Source organism: Polyodon spathula, chromosome 5, assembly GCF_017654505.1.
Source record: "Polyodon spathula isolate WHYD16114869_AA chromosome 5, ASM1765450v1, whole genome shotgun sequence".
Classification (NCBI taxonomy): Eukaryota; Metazoa; Chordata; class Actinopteri; order Acipenseriformes; family Polyodontidae; genus Polyodon; species Polyodon spathula.
In genome coordinates, this window is record NC_054538.1 from 34,532,526 (window position 1) to 34,556,350 (window position 23,825).

General features: G+C 36.6%; 1 protein-coding gene across 10 annotated transcripts in view; it reads right to left on the reverse strand.

The window, feature by feature from the left end:
- Positions 1 to 23,146, reverse strand: part of LOC121315889 (adhesion G-protein coupled receptor G6-like) — a 59,218-nt gene extending 36,072 nt beyond the window's left edge. Inside the window, exons 1-7 of one of the 10 annotated variants that reach the window (XM_041250452.1) lie at positions 22,894 to 23,146; positions 21,677 to 21,955; positions 20,833 to 20,930; positions 15,806 to 16,153; positions 3,459 to 4,064; positions 1,514 to 1,555; positions 383 to 445 (exon numbers count right to left, since the gene is read on the reverse strand). In XM_041250452.1, coding sequence (XP_041106386.1) covers positions 383 to 445; positions 1,514 to 1,555; positions 3,459 to 4,064; positions 15,806 to 16,153; positions 20,833 to 20,930; positions 21,677 to 21,909 — 1,390 coding nt within the window. In that variant the 5' untranslated portion in view covers positions 21,910 to 21,955; positions 22,894 to 23,146. Of the gene's footprint in view, positions 1 to 382; positions 446 to 1,513; positions 1,556 to 3,458; positions 4,065 to 15,805; positions 16,154 to 20,832; positions 20,931 to 21,676; positions 22,483 to 22,893 lie in introns of those variants that run through there. The other 9 variants (XM_041250458.1, XM_041250451.1, XM_041250454.1 and 6 more) reach the window with 9 other exon arrangements.
- Positions 23,147 to 23,825: the final 679 nt, after the last annotated feature.

Sequence of the window (23,825 nt, forward strand, 5' to 3'; positions counted from 1 at the left end):
CTGTAAATGCAGACCTTTTGTTAGGTACTCTATATTACATCTACAGAGTTGGAATTGAAAATAAAAGTTCTGTTATGGGGGTTATTTGCATCACAGCCATATTGTGTGTGATCAGTAAAGCAAATAAGAATAACTGTCAACATTGATTGAAGCTGATGCAATAACTGAATAAAAATAGACTTTAAATTATGATCTGTTATTGTGCATGTTGGTGGTGACAAATTCTGAAATTACATATGTCAATAGGAAACAAATAGTGTTCCATCGCCACTGCTTGATTCACCGACATGGACCACTGTTTGTTCTTGCACAGCTTCAAATAAAAACCTGCAGATAATTAAACAGCAAAACGTTAGATATTGTTTTGAATATTGTTTCCTACCTGGACAACCAAGTTGAGATGATGAACAGCTAGTTTTTGGCACTGTAGCTGATGAAGAGGTACCTTAAAACAAATGAAACACATTGTATTTTTACTGGCAGACTTACTGTGAGCTACTTGATATAATACAACACATTTATTCTAATACCTGAGCTTTCGCCTTCCAGCCATTTGCTTACAAAAACTCAATACTGAGAAAATGTACCACCTAAAATGACCTAAAATACCATTTGTATGTGTATCAGATAACATTTTTATTAAACAAAAAAGAAACAAACTGCTAACATCTGAAATACCTAACTTTTTTCCTAATTTCTTATCCGGTCAGAAATGATGCCAACACCACATCTGTAGCATAATGTAAAATTGCAGAGGCATTAACATTTCAGGAAATTACAAAGGGAGTGTCATAGGTGAAACAGGTGGCAATCTTTTTTTTGTCTTCAGTTTACTGTGAATGTAATCAGGTTGCATTAAATGGACTTGCACAGGCTTGTGCTGGAGAAAGATCAGGTCTATAAAAGGAATCAGGAAGGCCATTGTAATAACAGGCAAACAACTTTTTTGAAAGATGAAAAATGTACATTTCCATGCCTTGTAGTACAAATTTTAACAGTTTAATTTTATGTCTGCTGCTTTGAAATACTTTTCCAAACAACGGCCATGCCCACCCTCACTTTTTATCAAAGAAAATATTTCTTCCAGTGCAATCCAGAAATCCACATTTCTCTCTGTCTTGGTTTAACAAATAACTGTTTCACTGATGTACTGTACAGAACTTTAATAATCTTAAACATTCATGGGATGGGATCCATTCCAGTTTTTACTGTGAATTTAATCAGACAAACCAGAGAGGAAAATCTCAAGTGGACCGAAAGCTTAGAACAAAACTGTGAATGACTCAAACTTGTATGCAATGGGGTGTCTTTAATATTATACAGTACCCCTGACTGCTTTTCATGCCCATGCTCTAAGCTAGAAATGTGTGCAGATTGCAGAAAGTTAAGATCAGAGGTTAGACAGTTTTTTTGTTTGTTTTTATTTCACATCCTCTGTACATTTTAGCAGCCTGCCTGGTAATACATGCATGGTATTTTGATAAAACAAGCACAGTATTAGTAGCAAACTCACCACTAGATGGGATAGTTGTTAATTTGCAATTTGGGGAACAAACTGTAAGAGAAGATTAATAATTAGCTGCTTAAAACATTAGATGCAGTTAGGCACTTAAAGGAATCGCAAAAGCCTAAATCCAAATTTGCCACCATTTAATCAAACCAGCTTAACATTATAGTTGCTCATGTCGCCCTCTATTTTTATCAAGGAAGAGTCTTGTAGTTAATAATCAGTTTATTGTCTTATTTAATATCCCTTTGAATTGATATTAAAAGGGTCTGACTATATTTAATTCTAAGGCATTAAGTTTTGTAAGGGGCCTTGATGGTAAATCAAATATACTTTCAGCACAAACTCTAACATAAGCATTTGAACATGGGTCTAAAACAGATGTCCATTGAGCACCACACATTTCCAATAATATGATTAAAAGTCTTTAAACAGGGCTATGGCTTATCCTTCATGACCCTGTAGAGTTAAAATCCCTAGCTCTCTGTCAGAGGTCCAAATTCTGACTAGATGCATTGAATTTTAGAATCTCCTTCTTGAAGGGTGTTTTCTTAGCAATAAGTGGTTACCCCTGGGAGGGTAAAAATAAATTAAATGTGGTACTGGTGTTAGTTTACCCCAAACCACAAAGGTATGGATTATATTGCATGAAGTACTTCCTGAAGAGGTCACTCCAGAGTAAAGCAAGCTCTATTGGATGGGATAGAGTTCTGTGTCCTGGATTATTCTGTGCTTGCACTGGCACTTATATATGATTTGAATTTGAAGTGCCGCTATCAGCTTGCTCTTCAGTATTAGCAGCAGTGTTTTAAAAAGGGAACACATACCCAATAAAGATAACAAACTATGTAAACACAGCTATTTGAGGTGCTTTCATCAAAAAAAAAGGATGTGAATTTGGAGTAATGAGCTGGCAACAAATCTTCTCATGTTCAATCTAACTAGTGCATTCCAAATGACATTTTGCATTTTAAAACTGCAAAAATCTAAATCTATACTTGTTATCATGGAGCTGCTAAAGGGTTGTTCATTCAAACAGACACTTGACCCACATGTTTGCCATGAACCTAAAGTATTTATTTTCTTTTTAATAATTTAGGTGCCCAGTTATTTTCTCCCTAATTTAGAATGTCCAATTACAGTCCTCCAATCCCGCAAATAAGCCAATTAGCTTTTCACACCCAGAAACTCGAGAGCGGATAATGCAAACTCGCCCTGCTGGTGTTCCCTTGAGCTCATCAGGTGCCTGGCCATTAGGGTTTGCTGTAGCTGGGTGCCTGCTAGTTTTGGTACCTAACCCATGAGGGACGTGAACCTGCACTCCCCTGACAGTATTTATCCGAATTGCATATCACACATTTAAAATGGAAAAATATCGCTATTAAAAATAAATTATAAAAAATCACTGCACAGTGGCACAAGTGCTTGCATTATTATTTCTCAAATCAGTCCGCTTGATTAAAGTTGCAAATGAAAACACAATAATGCAGGTGTAGAAACAGAATGTAATTCATGAAAAAGGTACTTATCCAATATACAGTATATTATTTAATAGTTTCTATGAAAATGTACGTAATGTCTTCTAATCAGTTTGCTTAAGCCTCATTGTTCACAACGTTTGTTACCAGTTGACATAAGAAAATAAACTGTAAATAAGTTTGGTCACAATCTAGAGATCCACATGTATATCTAAAGCAACCAACTTCCACAAGTCTGGATGTTGCAGCTAGTTTGTGAGCAGTTTAAAAACTGGTTTAAATGTCTAGAGCTCTTATTATGAATGATTAAAAGATAGATTTAGCAGTTTTCCAAGATGGCTGATAGAAGGAACTTGGTTGTGCAACTGCTCACAATCACAGCAGCGTTCACATCCAAACAAGTTGTACTTCCAAATCGAGTAGGTGTGGACCAGCTTTAGGATGACTTTTTTTCTGTTAATGAGTACACTTACCACAGCTCAGGTTTTGATCTGTTGTTAAGTAAGAGGCTGCAATATTCCAGAATTCATTTTCCCAATCTATGACATCTCCTTTGTCAGCACAGGAGAGAGCTGAAAGCACGTCTGTACTCATGGCTGAATTCCAAAGACGGAAGTTGTAAATGCCTCCAGTAAAAGAATCCTGTTTTTTGGAACTAGGGCCAAGTGAAAACACCCCATTCCTAGGAATCACTTTATATTTAGATGCTGGGCAATCAATATTCTTATATGTATTTACAGTAGATATAGCTATATAACCTGTTGTACCATCCCATGTGAGACAGAACAGCTGCATATCCACGGAGAACAGCTCAATGTTTGATACTGCATCACTCAGATCACAGTCAGCACCAACCACACTTAGGGTAACGACTGACTTTGACTTTCCAAAAGTAAGAACTTCTGTAGAGGAAGAATCTTTATATGAAAAGAAAATCCAGTCTTTGTTGTTGTTGACAGATTCGGATGCTTCAAAGCAGACCGTAAAGTGTTGGAGATTTGGGATGGTTACACTTGTTGCAGTTGACACAGATTCTTTTAAATTAAGCGTTAACTTCTGATTCCTCAGGGACACTGCAACTGTACAAACACAAAATTAAATGGTTAGCTCATTGTGTAAATATGTAATTTACTGCATCACAGGGCTGTGCAGATACTCTTCCATGCAATTCCCTTGATGTTTTCAGTTGTAATGTCATAATTAAATGGAAAAGCATGTGTTAATTACTCAACACAAATCAAATTGCTCCCTGGGTTGCCCTAGTTTACAGAATTGAGGACCTATCAATAACAATATATGTGATATAACATAGAACCTGTTGTAATCAAACAAAGTAAAGCCACTCATTTTATCTGTGATTTATCTTGCCTGTTCTTTTATCGTTTTTGCGCTCGTTTCCTTAGAATTGCATCTCTGCAGTGAATTGTGGGATTGCAGTCTGGGGGAAAAGATTTAACCTCTGATAAAACTCCAAAAGGAGATATGTATGCACAGTGGTAGCTCTTATAGTAGGGCTAGGGAAAGGTCTCATGGATGTGACAAATCAGTTGCGTTTGCAAGTATCGCAAAGTAAACATTTTTGAAAGTGGCTTTTAAATCAGTTAGTGTAATCGCTAATTGCCTTTGATTGATACTCTATTGTAAATGTGAGGGAAAGGCAGTATTTCTTGTGGTGAAATTAACAGTCTGGTTTCATTTAATACCTTCTGACAATAAATATCTTAAAGGGAAATACTGCATGTGCAATAATACATTATACAATTAGTAGAAACAACTGAAAAATCACCAACAAATTCAACAGGGAATTATGGTTTTTATTTTTGTGTTTTCTGGATAGCTTCATTTTTTAACCAATAAATGCTACAAAAGCACCACTACCAGTATGAATTTTTCAAGAATTGTAATAACACTATGTAACACAATTTTTGTTCCTGGGTAGTAAGTGTTATTTCCTAATTGCTTATGCCTCAAAAGTATAGAAAATAGCTATTATTCCCCAAAAACTTTGCTTTTGTGATGAGGACAGTGATATTTTGAAATTTACCCGTTTCCAATGAGAAAAACGAGTGAATGTGTGTCTTTTCGTTCACAGTCAGAAAAAACATATGAATCCAAATTAACATGTATTTATATTAAAGCATACAAAAATGACTACAAAAGATTTAGAAGAGAGTAGTTTTTCGAGATTTACGATTATACTGCAAATGACTTTCACAAATCAGCCCCCGTCACGTTCTCGTCATAGTGTCCTTGGTAGCGACGTTCAAAGTCCAGTATATCCTGGTGGAAGCGCTCGCCTTACTCCTCCGAGTACGCTCCCATGTTCTCCTTGAATTTATCAAGATGAGCATCAAGGATATGGACTTTGAGGGACATCCCACAGCCCATTGTTCTGTAGTTCTTCACCAGAGTCTCAACCAGCTCCACATAGTTTTCGGCCTTGTGATTGCCCAGGAAGTCCCAAACCACTGCAACAAAGCTGTTCCAAGCAGCTTTCTCCTTACTAGTGAGCTTCTTGGGGAATTCATTGCAATCCGGGATCTTCTTTATCTGTAGTCCGACGAAGACACCGGCTTTGACCTTTGCCTCAGACAGCTTAGGGAAGAAGTCTTGAAGGTACTTGAAGGCTGCCGACTCCTTGTCTAAAGCTCTGACAAATTGTTTCATAAGGCCAAATTTGATGTGCAGTGGTGGCATCAGCACCTTCCGGGGGTCCACCAGTAGCTCCCACTTGATGTTGTTCCTCCCCTCAGAGAACTCTGTCCGCTGTGGCCAATCCCGCCTGTGGTAGTGCGCCTTGGTGTCCCCACTGTCCCAAAGGCAAAGATAGCAGGGAAACTTGGTAAAACCACTTTGGAGACCCATCAGGAATGCCACCATTTTGAAGTCCCCTATGACCTCCCAGCTGTAATCATACTTCAAGGCGTCCAGCAAGGTCTTGATGCTGCTGTAATCCTCTTTGAGGTGCACCGAGTGAGCCAGGGGAAGAGACGGGTACTTGTTACCATTATGGAGCAGCACGACTTTGAGGCTCCTGGATGAGCTGTCAATGAAGAGGAGCCACTCATTCTGGTTTCAGGCGATTCCAATTGCCTCGAACAGACTGGTCACATTGTAGCAGAAGCAGAGCCAGGAAGCCAGAAGCTGGGAAAAGGTTGGTGATGCTTCCTCTGATCTGCGACTTGCACACTTTCATCCAACAAGTTCCACTGCTTGAGCCTAGACGTCAAAAGCTCGGCATTGGACTTGGTGAGACCAAGATCTCTAATCAAGTCGTTGAGGTCTTTTTGGTTGGGGTAGTATGGGTTTCTCTCCTCAGCTCCACCTCTGAAATTGTCATCTGGATCTACAACGTCTTCCTCGCTCTCTGACTTGCTGCTCTCTTCTAAAGATGGCTGCTGTCTCTCCGGAGGAGTGGGTACGGGGAGCTCATGGCAGTGTGGCACCGGGGCGATGGATGAAGGAAGGTCCGGATACGTGATAGCAGGTGCATTCTTGCCAGTCCGACGTTTGGAAGGGTCCACCATGCAGAAGTAGCAGTTGCTTGAGTGGTCAGTGGGTTCCCGACAAATTCTTGGGATAGCGAACTTCATGTCTCTCTTTTCCCCTCTGTACCATCCTACAAAAATATATTTATTTCACCCATGACTAATGTGTAAGAGGTTCTCGCAACATTTCATATATATTTTTTCAATAACATTGAAAATTGTAAAACATTTTAAAATTAAAAACTTTTACAATTTTAAAAATTAACAAAGAGTTTTTTTGCAGTGCTCGCAGGCATGCCGAAATATGCCTTGTAGGCCTCACACATCTTAGATGCTTCCACGGAGTACTTTTTCGCTCTTGTCTTGATAAACTGGCCGCAGACATAGCAAAATGCATCTGCTGGATGCCTGCAGCCTCTTGATGCCATCTCAGAAAAAATGCAGGTATGTATCCACTTAGGCAGCTGGAACTAAACTGAACTGGTGGGCTTAAGGACCCTGTATTTATACTACTATTTATATTACTGGAAAGTTCTAGAAGTTACTCCAAGTTTACTCAGCACTGAATCTATCTGGAATGTTCTGGAAAATAGGTAAATTTCAAAATATCACTATCCTGGTCACAAAAGCAAAGTTTGTGGGGAATAATAGCCATTTTCTATACTTTTGAGGCATAAGCAATTAGGAAATAACACTTACTACCCAGGAACCAAAAAAAAAAAAATAATTTGTTACACGTTGTTACCATGTCGAGTCAAAATAAAACAGCATTTTAATCAAAATAGTGTATTTCCTAGAAAATTGGACCATGAAAATATTGGAGACAAAAATCTGGTATAAAATCAGTAAACACTGACATCCAGTTAAAAAAAAAAAATCCTGTAATTTTTCAGTTCAATTCAGAATAAAACGGAAACACGGAACACTATTGATTCTCCATCACCTTGTAAAATGCTTTACTCCCTGTGTGCTGTACAAATGAAACATGTTCTCACAAGATCCTTTTTCTCAACTAAACGTGAAGTATCATGAACTCTGACAAAACTGAAATCTCTTACTATATTTAACAGAAATAGTATTTTAATTCAGAACGATGCGATTCTGAAAATCACTTGTAATACAATACACACTTTTAAATCCGGATATGTATTATAGCAGTATGTACAGTACCGTGAAAAAGTATTTGCCTTGTCTGATTTTCTGCATTTTTGCATATGTGACACTGAATGTTATCAGATCTTCAATCAATCTAATATTAGATAAAAGGGACCCTGAGTGAACAAATAACACAACATTTTGAAACTTTATTAAAGAAAGTTATGCAACACCCAATGCCCCCATGAGAAAAAGTAATCACCCCCTTAGACTCAATAACTGGTTACGCCACCTTTAGCAGCAATAAACTGCAACCAAACGCTTCCTGTAGTTATTGATCAGTCTCTCACAGCGCCGTGGAGGAATTTTGGCCCACTCCTTCATGCAGAACTGCTTCAACTCAGTGACATTTGTGGGTTTGAGCATAAACTGCTCGTTTCAGTTCCTGCCACAACATCTCAATGGGCTTTAGGTCTGGACTTTGACTAGGCCATTCCAAAACTTGGAATTTCTTGTTCTTCAACCATTCTTTTGTAGACTTGCTTGTGTTTCGGATCATTGTCTTGCTGCATGACCCAGCTGTGCTTCAGCTCACGGATGGATGGCCTAACATTCTCCTGTAGAATTCTCTGATACAGAACAGAGTTCATGGTTCCTTCAATGATGGCAAGTCGTCCAGATCCTGATGAGGCAAAGCATCCCCAAATCATGACACTACCACCACCATGCTTGACCGTTGGTATGAGGTTCTTACTGTGGAATGCAGTGTTTGGTTTTCAGACGTAACTGGGCCCATGTTGGCCAAAAAGTTCCACTTTTGACTCATCTGTCCATAGAACATTGTTCCAGAACTCTTGAGGATCATCCAGGTGCTTTTTGGCAAACTTGAGACGAGCATTCATGTTCTTCTTAGTGAGCAGTAGTTTCCACCTTGCTACTGTGCCATGAATCACATTTTTGCCCAGTGTCTTTCTGATAGTGGAGTCATGAACACTGACCTTAGCTGAGGCGAGAGAGGCCTGCAGATCCCTGGATATTGTCCTAGGGTTCTTTGTGACTTCCTGGATGATTTTACACATTGCTCTTGGTGAGATTTTGGCAGGAGGGCCACTCCTGTGAAGAATCACTACTGTCCCAAGCTTCCTCCATTTGGACAATATGGCTCTGACTGTGGTTTGGTGGAGCCCCAGAGCCTTAGAAATGGTTTTGTAACCCTTTCTAGACTGATAGGCATCAACAACTTTTTGTCCAGAGGTCTTCAGGAATTTCTTTTGATCGTGGCATGATGTGCCTCTAGAACCTTTGTGCCAACAACTTCACTCTGATAAGGGCCAAAGCTAGTCAGATTTATATTGGGCAGGGCTGGCCCAAATCAGGCCTGATTGTTAGCCAAAGTATTCAAACAGCTGACCCTAATTATCCCTTTAATTGGGTCGAGTTAACTAGGGGGGCAATAACTTTTTCACATCTGAAGATTGCATGTTTGATTACCTTGCACACCCAATAAATTAAAGCACCAAACTTTGGTATCATTTTTTTCAGAAAACAAAAAGATCTGACCAAATTCAATGTGAAAAATGTAGAAAATCTGACAGGGGGCAAATACTTTTTCACAGCACTGTAAAACATCACATTAATGACCTAACAGCAAAATTAAATCTAAATGTTATCCGCAGAACTGTGTAAAGCGTAAAATTTAATGCAATTTAGCAAAGTCAAAAGATTAAAAAAAATAAACACAACAGTTTTCAGAATTAAGACAGTGTCCAGCCAGTATTCAAAATTGCAGAATATAGTGCTCGATAAGGACCTAATGTCACAATTCACTTGCAAAATGCACAAAAGCAACAAAAAGATGACTGATAAAAAATTAATAATAAAAAAAATACATCACAGTATCTAAAACTGCTTAATTGTTACGTTACTCTAGCTTGTCTTGTTCGCTTTGTTGTCAGGTGAAACTGGAGGAAGCGCTGTGTAACTGCACAATATAAGAGACTGATTTAGCATTAGAGAGAATTATTATTATCATTTTTAAGGGCAGGCTGAGATGGATATTCAGATAAACTGTAACACTGAAGAGATAGGCTTTGTATCAGAAAACTAGTGACGGAGTTGGAAATCGCGTGTGACGGGTAAGTGCATTAATTAGTTAACATGGCTTGGAATAACCACCTCTGATTGGTTAAACAGCATCACATGACCGGGCGAATGTATAGCGTATACCATGGCTTGCATACTAATGAGCCGCTTCACACGGAATAAATCACTACGCACCACTACATTCTAAATTCCATGACAAACGTTTTATTTGTTATTAGTTACAAAACCACTGCCAAAATGAGTGGCATTTCACCTATTATCTTTAATATATTTGGGGATGTAAATCCACATAACTGGTACAACACCAACTTTGAGAGGACACAGCAGTCCATCTGAAAATAAATAAAATAAGTGCACCAGCAAGAGTAGACACATAACAGTAGATGAACAGCTAAAAGAAAACAAACAAATTTAAAACATTAAAAAAAAAAAAAAAACACTACAGCATGGGCTGGTTAATGAACTTAAAGAAAACAAAATGTGGACATTCATTTAATGGAAAGTCCAAAAAAATCAACATCATAAGGGGATTTTATGCCAGTGCAAGAAGTTCATGTATTTTATGCTGAGCTGGACTAAATACATACAGTATTTTAACAGTAGAGGTTTTAACATCTCTGCTGACAGCGAATTTAAAACCAGCAGCAATGTATTCCTGTCAGTCAGGAAATCCCTTAGAAAAGCAGGTAATGACAAGGCCAGACACAACCCCCTGAATTACCAGCCTGGATTTTAAACATCTGCTGGAAACTGAGGTACTGTCCCCTGACACCGCGGTCGGATTGGTGCGTAAAGTCTGGTTCGATCGTCAACTTAATCTGGCATGACTTGGATGCGAGGGTGTCCGACAACTAACAAAAACATATTTTGAGCTCCAAAAGTATGATAAGGTATTATAATGTGTGTGACCCGCATATAACGAGTTCACAAACTCACTTCAAGATCCGGCTTCAGTCTCCATTGCAGCTGCTCTCCTTATTTCCTTAGTGTCATTTGAAACTCTGCCCATCATCACAGCTTGCGTTCAGTCCTCTAGTTTCTAGTGAGATGGCACTCTCAATGCAGAAAATCACAACAAACTAACATGTGCAATTTATTTTTATAAGCAAACAATGAATTAAATTAAATTTGGGACTATATTACACTGCGGATGTCTTCACAATAAAAGTTTCCGGTTTTGTCTTAATTAAATGTGCTTTAATTATTTTTCTTCCCAGAAAATGGCAGGTAGTCATGTTATAAGCGATATAACCCACTTTGTGCCGTGCGGTTCCGAAGATATATACCACTTCTGGGGTGGTTAAAGCGACTCCGTTTACCTGCCAAACAAAACATAACACACTTTTGACAAAAAAGCTTTTAAACCAAACATAGGGTTTAACTCTATATCTGCACCCCAACAATCAAGCTCTTCACTCTACAGCCACAGCCCAGAACAGACTGGCAGCACTCTTTAAATACCCTGCACCTGGTTCTAATTTACAATTACGTCCAGGTGCAGGGGATAATTAACAAAACAATTAAATTAAACAAAACGTGCATTTTCACATGTTTTTAGGCAGGGAGGAATCTGACCCTCCTCCTGCCACCTTACAATATACATACATTAATATAATATATATATATATATATATATATATATATATATATATATACATATGACACACACACACACACAGGGCTCGAAATTAATGATGGTCCTTGCGTTCATGTATATCTATGTACTCCTTCTCTGGAAAATACTTGTTAATGATACTCATTTGTGCTCAGACTGTGGTACATCCCAAGTCATATGCAGGCTACTGCAAAGAATGCAGAAATCAAATACAGTGCTGCAAGCATATGTCTTATACACACAGACACTCATTCTAGGATAGCAAATTGAGTGCATATGGATACAAAATGTATCAATGATTTTAGCAGCAGTACATTGTTTTTTACATATATACCAGCTCCCCTACACCTCTCAGCACACTATTCTGCAAGTAAACAGGAGCTGTACATCATAACCTATACAGTATGTACCATGTGCACCTTCAAAAACTATTACTCTTGTTTTCCTGAGTCATACAAAGATGTTCTTGGTATCAAAATAAGGGGCAATGATTAAAGTTTAATTACATGTAAGAATCTTCAAAGAGTTATATGTTCATTTTAAACATGCTGGTGTGCATTTATAAATACCACATACTGTACTACATTACTTAATTATTGTAATGCTGGGTTTCATTTGAGGGGTGCACAAAATTTCATAATCCTTTAGTCGCCGTTTAGAGCATTGTATTTTGTTTTTGCAGATTATTCGTTGAAACATCATTACAACTGTAAACTGTTCAACAGGTTGCAAGGCTTTGTCACTGAAAATTTTACATTCAATTTATGCTTTGAGTTTCAGCTGGTCAAATACAAAAAAATGAAAATATTGTCAAAACCAGTTAAATACATACTCTCTTAATTATACTACACTACTCCAAAAGGGGCAGGTTTACTATTTTGACGGTAGATAGATTTTTGGACCCTGTTGTAAAACCATTTAAGATGCAATTGGCCCTTGACTTTGTTCTGATGCAAGTTAATACTGACAGGATTGTCATGGATTATCTTGAGAAGGAGACTATAGAGGTGAATGTGCTCCCTTAATTCTTCTTGTTAATTGTGTTTTGGAAAAAAATAAAGCATGAAATGTCATTGCTCCTAATCTTTTGGAGTGTAGTGCATGTAAGTAGAGCCTACGATGGCAAGACAATCAGGGATGTGTAATGTTTGATAAATTATTGTCCAATGGATACAATGCTAGAAAAAAAAATCTACTTGTCCTTCTTAAAAATCTAAAATGTACTTAGGCTAATCTGTTATTATACAGCAAACTTTTACCTCGTAAAAAAAAAAATCACACAGCTGCCTTAATTTCAGGAATCAAGGCAAGTTATGGTGACATATCACTTTAAATTTTAAACCATGCATTCTTCTAAAAGACACATGGGAATATGAACCATTTGCATTATTGGCAGTTTGTAGTTTTTATAGGGCATTGTATAAAATGCTTTGCTGGAGAGGCCTCACTGAATTACTTTTTATTATGTTACATATTCTTCCTAGAGCTGGTAGTCAAACTTTACAGTGCTCCTACTGTAGACAAAAGCAATGAAAAATTGTAATTGTTGCATTCGTTTAAGGACGTTCGTTACTGTGTGTGTGACTGAGGGTTTGTTGATTAAAGGGATATGTATATGCAAGTATATCGTTTTGGTTTGAGGTTTAAAAGGTATGCATTTTTTTATATATTTGTGGGTATGCTAAACATCTGCAATTCAAAGTTTTCAGAAACTTGCACGAGACTCTAGAAATCTACCGGAAGTGTTTTTCTACCAACAGAATAAACAATGAGAAAAAGAAAAAAACAATTTGTCCAATGGCAAAACATAAGTAACATTTTGTTGTCCCGGCATGGGGCGATATGAATTCCATACACCTGTTTACTTCATTTTATTTAGCTAATCAGAGGTTCAAATTGCACAGTGGTGACCAATCATAATATGTATACAGTGCCTATAGAAAGTCTACACCCCTTTCAAAATGTTCACCTTTTGTTGCCTTATAGCCTGGAATTAAAATGCGTTTTTTTTTTTTTTTTTTTTTAATTTAAAATCTACACATCCTACCCCACAACTTCCAAGGGAAAAAATATTGTAGAAGTATTTAGAAAATTAATTAACAATAAAATCTGAAATAGCTTGGTTGGGTAAGTGCCCACCCCCCTTTGTAATAACAATCCTAAATTAGCTCAGGTGTAACCAATCGCCTTCAAAATCAGACACCAAGTTAAGTGGCCTCCACCTGTGTGAAATTGTAGTGATTCACATGATTTCAGGATATGTTCAGCAGTTCCTGTAGGTTCCCTCTGCTGGGCAGTGCATTTCAAAGCAAAGACTCAACCATGAGCACCAAGGGGTTTTCAAAAGAACTCCAGGACAAAGTTGTTGAAAGGCACAGATCAGGGGACAGGTATAAAAAAATATATCAAAGGCCTTGAATATCCCTTGGAGCATGGTCAAAACAATTATTAAGTGGAAGGTGTATGGCACCACCAAGACCATGCCCAAATCAGGCCGTCTCTCCAAACTAGATGACCGAGCAAGAAGGAAACTGATCAGAGAAGCTACCAAAGAGGCCAATGGCAACTTTGCAAGAGCTACAGGCTTTTATGGCCAAGACTGGTCAAAGTGTGCATGTGACAACAATATCCCAAGCACTCCACAAATCTGGCCTGTATGGTAGGGTGGCAAGAAGGAAGCCTTTACTCAAGAAAGCCCACCTTGAATCCCATTTAAAGTATGCAAAAAAACTCAGGAGATTCTGTAGCCATGTGGCAAAAAGTTTTGTGGTCTGATGAAACGAAAATGGAACTTTTTGGCCTAAATGCAAAGCAAACCCAACACAGTGCATCACCCAAAGAACACCATCCCTACTATGAAGCATGGTGGTGGCAGCATCATGTTATGGGGATGTTTCTCATCGGCAGGGACTGGGACACAAATTATTGGAGCAAAGTACAGAGAGGTCATTGAGGAAAAGCTGCTGCCCTCTACAAGAAAGCTGAAACTGGGATGGAAGTTCACCTTTCAGTATGACAACGACCCAAAGCACACAGCCAAAGCTACACTGGAGTGGCTAAGGTACAAAAAGATAAATGTCTTTGAGTGGCCCAGTCAGAGCCCTGACCTAAATCCAACTACAAATTTGTGGCATGACTTGAAGATTGCTGTCCATCAACGCTCCCCAAGGAACTTGACAGAGCTTGAACAGTTTTGTAAAGAAGAATGGTCCGATATTGCCAAATCTAGGTGTGCAAAGGTGGTAGAGACCTATCCTAACAGACTCACAGCTGTAATTGCTACCAAAGATGCTTCCACCAAGTATTAACTCAGGAGGGTGGATACTTATCCAATTATGGTCTTTCAGTTTTGTACTTTCTTTCAATATATATATATTTTTTTTTTTCTCAATAAAATCATTTTTCCCCTTTAACAGTGTGGAGTATGGTGTGTAGACAAGTGGAAAAAATCCTCATTTAAATGCATGGAACTCTGAGGCACTGAAACAACAAAATGTGAAAATTTCAAGGGAGTGTAGACTTTCTATTAGCACTGTATGTATGTATTAGACAGCAACCATCAAGTCAGCCCATTTACAGTCAGAGATTAGTATTACATGACTCAATGGCTGTGTTGCAAAATGGAAAAATGTCACTCCATCTCAACCCCTGCCTCAGCTGCTAAGAGTCATTTGTTACACAGTATGTTGGCCCATACTCTGACCAAGAGATCCTGCGTTAGGGTAAATTAATTTGAGAACACGGCAAAATACAGAAATTTCATATCAAACCCATAAGTGCCCAAAAGCAGCTATTGTGCATATTTTTCTTCAATATGAAATGTGCTTATTCATAGCAATTGACAGCAAGATTACACATTTGACTGAACTCAAATTCAGACTGTTGCAGCACAAACAATTCTAGTCTTTGGTAGTTCTTCTGTCGGTGTTACAGAAGAAAAAGTTAATTTAACATTTTTTTCATGCAATAGTTGCCATATTTCCATAAAATGGCATAGAATAATTTCTCAAACAATAACAATTCAAAACAAAAAACTATCTTTTTGTAATTAGTTGCTTGTTATAATTAAGATGTATAACATTTAATTATTCTCAAAACTACTTTACAACAATGTAAGTTATTATTATACATCTCATTATTTTTACTAGCTAAACTTCATCCACAATAATTAAAGTTTAGTAAGAAAGTTTCTTCAGACATGTTCAAACTAGTTTGTGTTGTATTTAGATCAGAACCACTCCTAAACAGGTTCCAGGTACAGTGCCTAGTTAATTATACAGAGCACCTACATTTAAAATACACACCTACTCTCATGCTACCTGAACAATGTGCTTAAATAATGATTGGATTCAGTTTTAATGACTATTAACCTGGGATCCTGCCTTATAGTTTGACTGTGGTAAAAACTGTAACAAAAGCCAAGAAAAAAAATGAACAAAAATATAACATAGAATAAACAAATAATAAAATAAATAAATTATAAGAAGGAAATGAAAAGGTTACCCCTTTCTCAACATACCTTGCTTGTAGCTGATTTTGAAGCCTTTCTTTTGGACGCTAAAGTCTGTTGCAAAGGACACGTTCATTACATTTCCAGTGGAGTTCAGTGTTAAACCATTGGCTGTTATACCACAAAACTTGACATCATCTTTTCCATTGCTTACAATTACATTGTCATAGATACACTGAGGTGCTTCTTCAATTTCAAAGTCAAGAAATGTTATCTGTATGATATATCCTGTTGGGGCCTGAAGGGTCCACTTGCAAGCCTGGCTGTTGGGATACTCGCTTGGGTAGCATGGTGAGGTAAAGACTCCATTTGAAGAGGTGAGAACTTTCCTGCAGTCAACTCGACAACCCAGTACAGCTAAACCAAAATAGGGACATGTCAATTTTAAACTGATATCGAATTAAGATAAGGGATAGAGGGCAGAACAGGGACGCAGAATTGGAGATTTCAGCACAAAGCCATGCAGTCAGTAGAGCTCTTCAAGTGGGTTTAGTGTAAGTTTACAGGATTGCATTGACAGACACAGAAAGATAGTACAAGCTTGATATACAGCAGAAAGAATCAGCAACTACAGCCTTTCAAACATTCTGTGTGTCAGGAAGTGTATTATCTGGGAAAAAAAATCTTGTTTTTAATTAGCTTAACATTGAAACACCTATTTTCATAAACTTTCATGTACAGTAACTAGAGCTCTGCATATACTTTGATTTTCAGAACAAACAGTAACTTAAAAGAACCCTCAGTTAAAGAAGCAACTTTAGGCTTTGTTGTACTGGTATACATGTTTTGACTTAAAGAACTGGAGGTTTAATGTAGGGAAATAATTAAACTAAATCAGTGAAAGCCAAAAAAAAAAAATGAATAAATAAATCCAAAATCATTGTTCAGTGATCTCTCTAGAGCAAGAATCACCAATAGTTGTGAAAATTCTCTGGCAACTGACGAGCACAAACATTGTCGTTAGCCTATAAAAATTGGAAATTGTGAAGTATGACATTAGGTGTCTATAATTACATTGCAATTTCTCTACAAACAAAGCTATATAGTAAATAAACCACAACATACAACTTCAGTGCTATTTCAAAAGACATTAGCAACTACCTAACTTTCATTTTGTAATTAAATATTCAGTAGCATTGTAACTAGGGCTGCAAGTTCGGTTCGATGAAGTAATCAAACACCCTCAAACTTCTGGTGTTCCAGTATTGTAGACTTTTTTCTAACTCTGCCCCTTATGCTGAGGCTTTTGGTTTGCATTCATCTTTTTTTCTAAAACTTCAGTGGCAGCTACTTTGTAGTTGTGCACTGGTCCTACAAAAGTGCTGTAATGTAACAAATAACATTCATTTCTTACCAGTTTAAAAAGCGCAGTTGACCCAGCTGCACAGTAAGTGAAAACAAACGTTGAAAACAAATGTTGAAACCCTTCAATAATGTAAGTGATGTGTATTGCTGCTTGGCTGTAACGTAAAGTTTTAGAGCGAGATGTTCATCAGTGGAGAAGGGAAGAGGATTCTCTTCTTTTCAAGCTGTGTTGCTCTTGAAATTAGATTTTCAATCAAACAATGCAAACGATTTAAAAAGTTTATTTTAAGAAACAAAACGGATGTGGTAATACTTTACTTTTTTTGTTGGGAATGGGGTTTTATAAGTTCGTCCAGGTCTATTATTGCAGGTTTGTGTCACTTCGGATGAGGCTAGATATAGTTTTAAACGTTGTTACAATTACATGCATCACTGTTTCCATAACATGTTAACGCTTCATTTTCCAGAAAGAACTTCAGAGCTGTATACCATTATAAAAAGGGATTACTTGGTGTGAAACATTTATTTGTATAAAACTCCATGTTTCTGTTTTTATCTTAAAAAAACAAAAACTATATATAAAATACGTCAGTTTTACAGCTCCATCCTGAAAACAAAAGTTTAGATTTTGATGTAATTTGTTGTATTTGATAGGGTTACCAACAACTTTTATATTGCCGGTAATGAATTTTATGAAAAATACAGGGTTTATGAACTATTCACAGTACAAAATGACACACTTAATAGTAGTATGGTCGAACTAGACCACATTTATGAGCACTTTGGAAAGCTTTTGCTAGCTTCAAGCTTACATAGCAGGACTTTTCTGAGGATCGCTCACTCCTAATTGTAGTAATCATCTGAGTAATTAGTATATACATTACATTATTTATATATATATATAAAGTATATATCCCATATATATCTTGAAATGTCAAACAATAGGCAGAATATTGCTTTAATAACCTTTATTTACAGCTCTGTTTAGGTTCTATCAAAATAATTGTTTATTCATTCAATTATTTTCTCCAGCAATCTCTAAGAGGATTTAGTGCAGTTAGTGGTCACAACTGCATACAAGTAAATTGATGATGCGATTTCTGTGACAGTGGTGTCATTTTCGTCCATATTTACTGTGAGAGACTGTGGCGGGCTACACCCGCCCCTGTGTGTATTTTGTTTATTTCGTGATTTGTGTTATTTAAATGGGTGTATGTATTTAAAATGTATGTTAAGTGTGCACAGGTGTTTTAGGTTGGCAGAGAAGGAGTAATTTTGCTCTCTGTCTGGCCTGCTTGTTATCCCCAAGCAAAAGTGCGCCACACTTGGAGAACGCTCATTTAGCTTCATGGCTCTGACTCTTTGGAACTCTCTCCCAGCTTTGGTGTATGATACTCCCAGCGTCACTCGCTTTAAATCAACTCTCAAAACCCACCTGTTCTCTTTTGCTTTCCATGCTCCTTTAACCTGATATCTGCTATTAGCTGCTGCTACTATTTCAAGTATTATGTTACTATCATGTATTCTGCACTTTCCACTGTATTTAATGCACTATTTCGTGTATTATGCACTTTCCATTGTATTTAGTGTGTTGTTTTATGTATATGGTACTATCATGTATTATGTATTATGTACATTCCACTGTATTTAATGTATTATGCATTGCTTTTTTGTTTAGTTTTTTTTACTGTATATCATGTATTATGCATTTCTCTGTATTTGAAGTATTATGGAGTTTCTTGTATTTACTGCATCTTGTAAAGCACTTTGTGATGGTGTTCCACTATGAAAGGGGCTATATAAAATAAAAATGATTGATTGATTGAAGTCAAACACTTCACATGCAGACTTTGCCTGAGCCTGACAATGATTTAACAAGCAATTGAGCCCAGACACAGTGGCATAAAAGAGGCAAGGCTCGCTCACTTGGGTTTGGATGTTCAGAAGTGGAACGGGAGTGAAAGAGAATTAAAAATATATAAACTGCTTTAAATTGGCTTTAAAGCCAGCGTGATACTTGTTTACTTCGTTGTTTTGTGTGTGTCTGTTTTAGTTTGGCCACCGTGCCATTTTGTTTGTTTAAACTTTTGATTTAATAATAAAATCGAGCAACAGCGCTTCATACCTTGCAGTATGGTGTCTCTCTTCCTGGTCTGATGTCACCACAAAGCTATCCGTGACAGGTGCCAAAACATTCACTTGAGAGTCTGCATCCTATAAGCCCACTCTAGAATGTATTTAGTATATTTCAAGACTTGATTAATCAATAATTAAGATGTTCAAAAAGGCATATATGGCTTAAAAAATAACATTTAAAAGAAAAAAAAAATTGATCTAGTTTTCTCATGGTACTCCTGGGGTCAGTTTTTCAAAACTTGTAATCTGGATAAAAATTATCTGGATTTTGTGATCGAGATTACTTTTATTTGGATCGTTTTTATCTTTTTTTTTTTTTCAGAAAATGTCACTGCTGGATAAAATGTATCCTCATTCTTAAAGACCAGTGACCGACTGACTGGTTAATCGGTTTTGCATTTTTACTGACTGTGCTACAACATGCAATATGTGCTAACTGGGAAAGACTTTAAAAGTAACTTTATAGTCTTCTCTAGCACTTTCATTTGGTATACAAGGTCAAGATGAAGAAAATATGTATCCCCTATCAAGTCTTTGGGACTCAATGTTTTACATGATAAGGTAAGTCATTCTAAGAATTCTTCCTGAACATGACAAATATGCAGTTGTTGAATTCCAATGTTTTTTTTTTGTTGTTTTTTTTTTTTTTCTATTATCTCAAGCTATAATTTTTAGCTATTGACACATAACTTTAGGACAAGCTACCATTTTCCCATTCCAGAAAATGGCATCTCACTAAATCAGTTATCCAAACCTACAAGAACATCAATATACACACTTCACTACAGGAACCTGAAAGGATATTCCCCCCAAGCCTTACTATTTCACAAAAACAAAAGCAGGTATACACAGGTTCAGGTTGGGAGTTTTTAATCTGTAGAATTTGGCACTGAGGAAAATCTATTGCTGAGATTTTCTTTAGTTAGTACAGCAATTGTAATAATTCATAGAGATGAACAGTCATTACTCTTCACATTTGTGGCGACATATTCTAACAATAAGCCTTTATGGTTAATATTAGATCTAGTTTCCCTAAGACTATAGTACATTCAGGAATGCAACACCAGTCCTAATAACCCTTTTTCATTCTTTCTTCCTGATTTTCTAGAGGGCAATCTGGCTTTGGTACTTTCACTGACAAAGTATGGCTTTTGTACTGCTAAGTTACTAAAATTTAATATTTTCAATTGAACACTATATTGGTCAGCTGAAACAATTAGCACATCAACTTGTCTTAAATGATTCTTATATTACCATCTCCAGACAGAAAATGTCAAGAAACAAGGTTCATTATGTATTTCCCTGCAATATTCTAACTTTGAAAAAAAAAGGCAATTAAAATTAGGGGATAAGCAAATATGCATGAGCGGATAAGCAAATGAGCATTGATGCAGATGAAAGAAACATGTAGGAGAAAAAGATTGATAACAAACACTACAAGCATAAGTTAAAAAAAAAAAAAACACTGAAATAACAAAAAGCATTACAAGTAAATGTTTAAAATCTTTATAAAATACTTGGACCTTCTTTTATATCATTAATTGTATTCATTGTTTTTTGTTGCTTATGGAAATACCATAATATAGTGTGCTTACCTGTATGCTGTACACACAATAACAAAGCAAGTGGGTAGAGAACATTTTGAAAGGTCCATCTCAAATGACTGCACCACAAACCACTGGTGTTGGACATCCTAAAATCACAAAATGTACATTAAATCGTTTTTGAAGTTCAGGCAATAAGGGACAACAAAATTGTATTGTGTTTCTAAAACATAACTTCTTGAAGTTACATTTTCACCAGTGCAGAATCTATACTACCTTGTCAACTTGTATTCCAATTATATGTTAAGAAAATAACGGTTTAAGAAAACTTTAAAAAGGCTTGTACTTGTGTCTGTAAAATCATTCTGCTGCCAACTGTCCGGTCCGGATGTAATGGCTGAGTAGAATATATATAATGTATACAAAAGAGCCGGCTCCGGGGTACAGCGGTATCGGGTTCGCGCCCAAGCTTCGCTTGTGTGTGGATTGCCTCGCCCTGTGTGATGCGCCTGCCTGCGTTAACCGAGATAGCTACTTATATATTATTTCTTATTTTAATACAATTTACAGACATTGACAAGTAATACGTTATTTCACTACAATCTACGTGAATTTGGCATGCGTTACATTACGGAAAAAAATGAGACGCATGTTGCATGTAATGTCACACTGTCTTGAAATAAGTTTAACAAAGGTATTCTCTTGGTCAAATGTGCAATGTCATGGACAATCACGATTTCCCAAACGAACTTGAAAGACTCCGGTTTCGGAAACTTTTTTTCTTGAGTGTTCTACCCATCGCCTCTGCATGTCTTGGGTGGTATCAACAAAGGTGTTAAATTGATATCTTAAAATTGCTATTTAAAAAAATAAATAAATAAAAAATTGTAATTACCTTTTATCTGTTCGTGGCATGGTGTTTTTATTCCAATGAGGAGACCCCCTAAGGCTATTTCTTGCAAACGCTTGCAGTAGCACAGTTCCCGGCAATTCTCCAAGTGGAGTTCCCACTTTTTTTTTTTTTTTTTTTTTTTTTTTTTTTTTTTTTTTAATCATAGGAATGCAGTACCGTAGTAATGCAAGTATTTTAATAATCTGTATATTTTTCCTTTTTGTTATGCATTTCATTCATCAATATTGGCACTGTACTCGTCTTGCGTTTGGGGAGACCACGCTGTAATGAATGAGTCGTTTAGGAGGTTTCAAAGTGGAAGTTTGATAGCCGTGCAATTAATTAAACTTGGTTAGGTTTCGCGAGATAAAAGATTCCTCCTGGAGTTTAGTTATTTATTTGTTTTTTTAACGATTTTTTTAAGTATACTTTAACAACTCCGGTCTCCTTTGCTTACGCCCCGCAAAATATACCCACTAGACTTCCCTGATGAAAAACGAATGTCACTAAATTACACTCTTACCATTAGAGCCATGGTCAACTGTACATATAAACGTTGCTTACATTTACATGGTAACGTCCCTATATAGAGTGTATAGCTATACTACAAACACGATTTTATCTCCAAACTGTATTATTTAGCTATACTAGCCAACATAACATATCCAGTGCTGAGCCCTTGGTATACAGAAAGCATACAAAGGCAGCATATGCATGTTCACCTCATTTAACAATTATTTTATTCTATTGATCTCTTTAAATGAGGGAACACAATCACATGTACTTAATTTGAAAATAATATAGATTCCACGAGCTTAAATCTGCATACTGTTTGCAATGTTAAAAAGTATAAGTAGCGAGGTTCAGAAAAAACACAGCGTTACACGTCCCCAAGACAGAGCACAGTGTATATATTGAAAAACGAAAAAAAAAAAAAAAAAAAAAAAAAAAAAAAAGAGTACTGTACTTGAAACAGAAACTTATCATTTTCTGACTTTACATGGGACACGTTTTACAACGCGTACCACATTCTGACGATCTACCTACCATACACCGTATAGAAAACAATAATAAGAGACCGCTGATACTCTGGTTGGCTAATAATATCCACACTTTTGTAATTATAAGAAAGGAAGGAAGGAAAGAAGATTACCCCATGAAAAACACAGAGAATATAAAACCGACGTGAATCACAAGAAAACAAAGGGGTTTGAACTTACATTGTCTACTGTTGCATTGGACACTGTGGTCTTTTGAGAAACATTATTTCACTCTTCATCCAAGTTGATTTTTCAGCCTTCAAAAATGTTGGACACTTTAAACAGTGTCGACTTCAAAAACTACGTTTTTAAAACTTTGTGGGATTTGTAAACCCAATCTTCCAGTCTGGGCATGAAGCCAGCCAGTGATAAAAGCGTAAACACCGTGTTCTTTTCCTTGGACCTGCTCTTCTCAGTCACTTGGCTGCTTAAAGCTACACAACGTGATTACAAGACACTGTTCAGTTCCACAGCTGTAGGCAATGCTCCTTCTATAGCCCCACCCTACAATAACATCAGCAGAAATCCCAAGAGGGTAGCAAATGACCTAAGATTCATACAAAACCACTTCTGATTAGTAAAAGGACCAACTGTATTATGATAACATTTTTTTTTAACTTGTTATGAAGAAGACAAAAAAAACTAAAATCTTAATTACAGTTTAAAGTTTAGGAGCCCCACACAACCATGTTAAATATATAAGTAAAACATAATTCATAGGTATCCGTTTTCCACATTAATCAGTTATTATTTTTAATAAGTGTGCAGTTTTGAAAGAAACATTATAGGACAGATATACTTTTATTTTAAAATATGACATTTATTTTATCTGGCATTACTCTAGGTTAAAATAAACTTCAGAGTAAGAAACCTTCAGTATTCACTGCCTTTGATATTTCTTTTTTTTTTGGACATGTAAGTTAGACAGCAAAATAAAGAGTGAAGCAAATTCAATCATTTTGTTTTACTAAATAGACCTAATGAATGGTAAACTAAATAAAAGAACAGTTCCAGTCAGGTACAGGTCATCCATTAAATTATATTGATAGATTTGTAGAAATAGATTAGCAGTGTTAATATTTCCACTAGGCCAAGGGGGGGTAATGGTTTAC